The sequence below is a fragment of the Rhinopithecus bieti genome, unplaced genomic scaffold (assembly GCF_001698545.2).
Source record: "Rhinopithecus bieti isolate Rb0 unplaced genomic scaffold, ASM169854v2 scaffold_66227, whole genome shotgun sequence".
Taxonomy (NCBI): Eukaryota; Metazoa; Chordata; class Mammalia; order Primates; family Cercopithecidae; genus Rhinopithecus; species Rhinopithecus bieti.
Genome location: NW_016824794.1, coordinates 32,660 through 39,666, shown reverse-complemented (window position 1 = coordinate 39,666; position 7,007 = coordinate 32,660). Strand labels below are relative to the sequence as shown.

General features: G+C 37.8%; 1 protein-coding gene across 1 annotated transcript in view; it reads left to right on the top strand.

The window, feature by feature from the left end:
- Window positions 1–296: 296 nt before the first annotated feature.
- The window catches only part of LOC108522446 (probable ubiquitin carboxyl-terminal hydrolase FAF-X), a gene marked incomplete at its 5' end in the record, with an annotated part of 19,627 nt that continues 12,916 nt past the window's right edge, over window positions 297–7,007 (top strand). Inside the window, 6 exon segments of the mRNA XM_017862653.1 lie at window positions 297–380; window positions 382–448; window positions 1,625–2,378; window positions 2,925–3,048; window positions 4,079–4,304; window positions 4,750–4,879. Of these exon segments, the coding sequence (XP_017718142.1) occupies window positions 297–380; window positions 382–448; window positions 1,625–2,378; window positions 2,925–3,048; window positions 4,079–4,304; window positions 4,750–4,879 (1,385 nt within the window).

The following is a 7,007-nucleotide window of genomic DNA, read 5'->3' as shown; positions in this document are numbered from 1 at the left end:
AAAAAAAAAAAAAAAAAAAACATTTCACCTAATATTCTTGATTAAGTTAACTTTTATTGCCAACATTCTGTGACTTAACGGGTTTCGTATTATAAAAATGGCAAATGTATGGGTGCAGCAAACCAACACAGCACATGTATACATATGTAACAGACCTGCACGTTGTGCGCATGTACCCTAGAACATAAAGTATAATTAAAAAAACAAAGGCAAATGTAGTTTTCATTAAGTCCAAAACTAAATAAACGTCTAGAAAACTAAGGGATAAATCCTTTTATTGTTTTTATCGTTTTTAGGTACGAATGTGAAGAATCTTTTACAACCCTAAACGTAGACATTAGAAATCACCAAAATCTTCTTGATTCTTTGGAACAATATGTCAGGAGATTTACTAGAAGGTGCAAATGCATATCATTGTGAAAATGCAATAAAAGGTACGGGCTGTCTAGTTTTGTTTAATTTTGATTACATGTAATAGATTTAGAAGAAATTGGTTTTTTTGGTTCATCCTCACAAGTCACCCTCTTTTTATTTTCTCCTACTTTGGTATAGTGGTAGCAGAGAAGTAGTCAACATGATAACTGATAGAAGGTTTGGCAGGGAAGGAAAAAAAGTAGTGCCAAAGGGGCTAGGTAAATAAGATAAAAACAGGTAAATAAGAGTGAATAATTTTAAAAGTCATAACGTGATAGTGCATTGTCTTATGTAAGTTACAGACACTTTCCATCTCTACCAAGAAACAAATTGCCAATGAACCCCTCAAAGATACAGAGCTGATAGAGGAAAACATTTCTCCTGTCATGTCCAGGATTACTTGTCAAGACCAAAACATTTGCTGAAACCATTTAATTACTTTATTGAACTACATAAGATTTCTTTTAGACTAGTCAAGTGGCCCGTAAGATTTCTTTTATCACCTATGTTATAAAACCATTTATTTTGGAAACTTACTAGCAGTTCTTTGGGAGAGATAATTCACACGCATTATCGTAATGAATAAGGTATATCTTTGGGAGCTCCCAAACCCTTTCACTCTCAAGTCACTTGTGTTGTTTTGGCCTTATGCACCACTTAGAGAAGTCTTAAAGTTTAAAGATTGAGATTGTGGGCTGTAAAACCATACTGCCTGCCACCTGCAGCTCCTGAGACCTGAGGCAAGTTACTTGACCTCTCTGTGATTACTAATTTTCATCTTTAAGGTTCAGTAGTACACACTTGAGAAGGTTGTAAGGATTAGGTATGTTTTTACGTGTGCAGCACTTAGTATATTACCTGGCATCTTAATTGACCAACAAATGTTAGCTACTATTATTGTTATTGTTTGTGCATAGGAAACCACCTTCATGGGAACAACAGTAAATATCAAACAGGTAATAATGGCTAGGTAACAATGACAGAAACCAGTCAACAACTTACCGTTTGAATATTATTAATTTTAGCATTTAAATCAGCTGATAGGATTATCTTGATTATGCTCATTGTCATGTATTTGTTTACACTTAAAATTCAGATAAGTCTTAATATCATTTAAAAGTGTACTTGGGTTTTGTTGGGGTTTTTTTGTTTGTTTGTTTTATTGTGGATTTTAATAGAACATCTAGTAACTTTCTCTTGTTTATTTTAGGTTGATACCGTAAAGCGCTTGCTGATTAAAAAGTTACCTCCTGTTCTTGCTATACAACTAAAGCGATTTGACTATGACTGGGAAAGAGAATGTGCAATCAAGTTCAATGATTATTTTGAATTTCCTCGAGAGCTGGACATGGAACCTTACACAGTTGCAGGTGTCGCAAAGCTGGAAGGGGATAATGTAAACCCAGAGAGTCAGTTGATACAACAGAGTGAGCAGTCTGAAAGTGAGACAGCAGGAAGCACAAAATACAGACTTGTGGGTGTGCTTGTACACAGTGGTCAAGCGAGTGGGGGGCATTACTATTCTTATATCATCCAAAGGAATGGTGGAGATGGTGAGAGAAATCGCTGGTATAAATTTGATGATGGTGATGTAACAGAATGTAAAATGGATGATGACGAAGAAATGAAAAACCAGTGTTTTGGTGGAGAGTACATGGGAGAAGTGTTTGATCACATGATGAAGCGCATGTCATACAGGCGCCAGAAAAGGTGGTGGAATGCTTATATACTTTTTTACGAACGAATGGACACAATAGACCAAGATGATGAGTTGATAAGATACATATCAGAGCTTGCTATCACCACCAGACCTCATCAGATTATTATGCCATCAGCCATTGAGAGAAGTGTACGGAAACAGAATGTACAATTCATGCATAACCGAATGCAGTACAGTATGGAGTATTTTCAGTTTATGAAAAAACTGCTTACATGTAATGGCGTTTACTTAAACCCTCCTCCCGGTAAGTATCAAGAGAGTTTAGCTTCTTAGTAGTAAAGAATAATTTCTAGTAGGCATCAACATGTTTAAGTTCATAAAATTAATGTTTTCACTTTAAATGAGTCTAAATTGCTGGGTGCAGTGGTTCACGCCTGTGATCCCAGCACTTTTTGAGGTAGGTGGATCACCTGAGGTCAAGAATTCGATACCAGCCTGACCAACATGGTGAAACCCCATCTGTACTAAAAATATTAAAATTAGCCAGGCATGGTTGCACGCACCTGTAGTCCCAGCTACTCGGGAGGCTGAGGCAGGAGAATCGCTTGAACCTGGGAGGTGGAGGTTGCAGTGAGCCAAGATGGTGCCACTGCACTCCAGCCTGGGTGACAGAGTGAATCTCCATCTCAAAAAAATAAATAAAACAAAATAAAAATGGGTCTAAATTAAAGTAGCCTGAGAGAGGTTCTTAATAAATTTAGGACTTCTCAAAATTAATGGAAATGCAGACTTGTTTGAAAATGGGGTTGGAAAATAAAAATTTGTTTTTATATCTGCATTTTATTTATAGGGCAAGATCACCTGTTGCCTGAAGCAGAAGAAATCACTATGATCAGTATTCAACTTGCTGCTAGGTTCCTCTTTACTACAGGATTTCACACAAAGAAAGTAGTCCGTGGCTCTGCCAGTGATTGGTACATTGCTTTGGATTTTCGTTCCTATTATACTAATGTTTGGTTTGGTTCTTTAGTAGACTACTTAATTTTTTTCTAAACCATGAGAATTTTGTTTGAAGTTTGGAATGCAGAATAAAAATAACTGGGTCACAATAGAGAAATCATATTAAAATAGTTACTTAGTCTAAACATGGCCTTTTGTTATTCAGAAACTGACTTCTTCTATTACCTTCTATCATATCTTTGACATCTCTGCACCAAAGATTACAAGATGAGACTGGGGACAGTGACTCACACCTGTAATCCCAGCACTTTGGGAGGCCAGGGTGGGAGGATTGTTTGAGCTCGGGAGTTCAAGACCAGCCTAGGCAACATAGTGAGACCCCATCTCTTCAAAGAAGATTTTAAAAATTACCCAAGTATGGTGGCATACACCTGTAATCCCAGCTACTCGGAAGGCTAAGGTGGGAGGATTGCTGGAGCCTGGGAGGTTGAGACTGCAGTGAGCCATGACCGTGCCATTGCACTCCAGCCTGGGCAGCAGAGCAAGATCCTGTCTCAAACAAAACCAAAGATTACAAGATGGGACTGAAAAGTGTAAGCTACTTATGAAATTTATGAGGTTTTAGCTTACCTAGATTGAATTCTGACACAGATTAAAAGGGTAAAAAATTAAAATGGTTTTCTTAAGTTTCTAATTGTGAAAGTATAGAGGCCATTATAATACATTGATTTAATAATTTTTACTTACTGATTTCAGAAATAGTATGTCAAGATAAGGGGGTGATATTTTGTCTGAACCTAGGAAGAGTTTGTTAATGGATTTTTAGAGGACAAGCTTTCACCCGTTTTGTAACTGAGAGAATAGACCAAGTCATAGTATTTATCTGTTGTTTTAATACTAGAAGCAACCTTTGCTGGTTCTCTCTCCAGCAATAGAGGAAGATCTTTGTCTTTTTTTTTTTTTTTGGTTCAATGAGACTCATCCTTTTACTATAGAGAACAAGTTATTGAATTAATAGTCATAGATTTTTTTGTTTTATTTTAGGTATGATGCATTGTGTATTCTCCTTCGTCACAGCAAGAATGTACGTTTTTGGTTTGCTCATAACGTCCTTTTTAATGTTTCAAATCGTTTCTCCGAATACCTTCTGGAGTGCCCTAGTGCAGAAGTGAGGGGTGCGTTTGCAAAACTTATAGTCTTTATTGCACATTTTTCCTTGCAAGATGGGCCATGTCCTTCACCTTTTGCCTCTCCTGGACCTTCTAGTCAGGTAATTGCACAGCTTTCTTTCTAAATGATGAGATGTTTACAAATAAATTGTGTTTCCTGGAAGTCGAAGACACAAACCTATGTGCATCCACTTGATATGTTTACCTAACAGAAACACACACACAATATGATGTCAGTGAGTTCCATTTAATATTACTGCATAGCAATGAATAGCAATTATTGGCTCTTTAAAAATATGAGAGACTATTTTGAAGATTTTTTAAAATAGTCTTAGTTTTTAAAAAAAATTACAAGTGTGAAGAATTATAATGAAATCCACCTCTGATCTTCATTCCCTTTCTGAAGAAGCAAAATAGTTTAGTTGGTGTGATCAGTCCTTCCATAAACGTATGCCTGTATCAGCATATGTGCATGTCCTTTTTATGCAAATAGAAGTATACATATACCTTGTTGCTGTAAAACAGGTAATGTTTTATCCTTTACAGGCTTATGATAACTTAAGCTTGAGTGACCACTTATTAAGAGCCACACTAAATCTCTTGAGAAGGGAAGTGTCAGAGCATGGACGTCATTTACAGCAATATTTTAATTTGTTTGTAATGTATGCCAATTTAGGTAAGAATTTTTCGTAAATATATTAATGATTGTTTCAATTTTATTTTATTTTATTTATTTATTTTTTTGAGACAGAGTCTCACTCTGTCACCCAGGCTGGAGTGCAGTGGCGGGATCTCAGCTCACTGCAAGCTCCGCTTCCCGGGTTTATGCCATTTTCCTGCCTCAGCCTCCCGAGTAGCTGGGACTACAGGCACCCGTCACCTTGCCCTGCTAGTTCTTTGTATTTTTTAGTAGAGACGGGGTTTCACCATGTTAGCCAGGATGGTCTCGATCTCCTGACTCGTGATCCGCCCGTCTTGTCCTCCCAAAGTGCTGGGATTACAGGCTTGAGCCACCGTGCCCGGCCTCAATTTCAAATATTAAATATGAAGCACATTTTAATCAAGTGATTACATGTAATTTGTTCTGAAGTAGAGCAATATACCATATTCATATTCTCAAAATACATTGCAAATTTTCTGTGTAACTTTAATGTCATTTCTCATATTATATGGTAATTTATGCACTTGTTTTACTTCTTTGATAATCTTTAAGATCAGATACTTTGTCTGATTGATGTTCTCTCTTAATGTTGCTTTTTTTTTTTTTTTTGAGGCGGAGTCTTGCTGTGTGGCCCAGGCTGGAGTGCAGTGGCCGGATCTCAGCTCACTGCAAGCTCCGCCTCCCGGGTTCCCGCCATTCTCCTGCCTCAGCCTCCAGAGTAGCTGGGACCACAGGCGTGCGCCACCTCGCCCGGCTAGTTTTATTGTATTTTTTAGTAGAGACGGGGTTTCACCGTGTTAGCCAGGATGGTCTCGATCTCCTGACCTCGTGATCCGCCCATCTTGGCCTCCCAAAGTGCTGGGATTACAGGCTTGAGCCACCGCGCCCGGCCTCTTAATGTTGCTTTTTGAAAAATACTAGCTTCTTGGTGATATCCCACACCATCTGAATCAGAATTCCTAGGGCTTTGATAAGGAATCCATATTTCTAAAGGACCCCGAGTGGTTGTGTTGCTTGTCAAGTTTAAGAATTATTTCTTTGAAGAATTTGACACGTACATATGTTTTTGTTAAAATAAAATGAATTGAAATTAGTAATAATGCAGATACATAATCCACTTTAATTCTGTTGATACTGATATTAATATTAATATCAATTAAGAAATGAGATTTTCAGTGTATCTTTCTTAGGGTAGCCTGTTTTTTCTGACATCAACCTATTTATTTATTCTTTTGAGTGCCTCTAGAATGCTTACCTAAAAAATTCTGTCTTATTCCATTGTGTTTGATGGTTTTTAAAATATTTGCCTTACTCCCCAACTAGTTAGCATAATTCTTGCAACAGATGGGTATTGCATAGTAGTACTCAGTCATTGTTGAACACATGGATAGATTGCCGGAATACACATCAAAATCATTGTAATGTTTTCAGTGTTGTTTTATGCCTTCTATATTATAACTATAGAAGCTATTCAGCTAAATTTTATAACTGTGTATCTGTATACTTTTATATCTGTGGTAAAGTTAGTTGAATAACTTTTACAAGTCACAAATATCTTCCTACCTAAAGTTAAGTTCTGTAGTCATACATTCCTCTAATGAAAGTGTTATCTGTGGCCGGGTGCGGTGGCTCAAGCCTGTAATCCCAGCACTTTGGGAGGCCGAGATGGGCGGATCACGAGGTCAGGAGATCGAGACCACCCTGGCTAACATGGGGAAACCCCGTCTCTACTAAAAAATACAAAAAACTAGCTGGGTGAGGTGGCGGGCGCCTGAGGTCCCGGCTTCTTGGGAGGCTGAGGCAGGAGAAGAGCGTAAACCCGGGAGGCGGAGCTTGCAGTGAGCTGAGATCGGCCACTGCACTCCAGCCCGGGGGACAGAGCGAGACTCCATCTCAAAAAAAAAAAAGAAGAAGAAGAAGAAAGTGTTATCTGTGTTACTAATCTTTGACTTCAACAGGAAGAACGTTTTACCAGTTATTCTTCCTTCTCTGATCATCTCTGTGTTTTCTCTTTCTCTGTCTTGCCTGGCTACGTATGAGATTCTGGGATACTTGTAGTAGAGTAAGAAACAGATATTACACAAACATAAATGAAGTCACTTTTATATTTTAAATGTAAAAGTATTAAATTTATGCACTCACA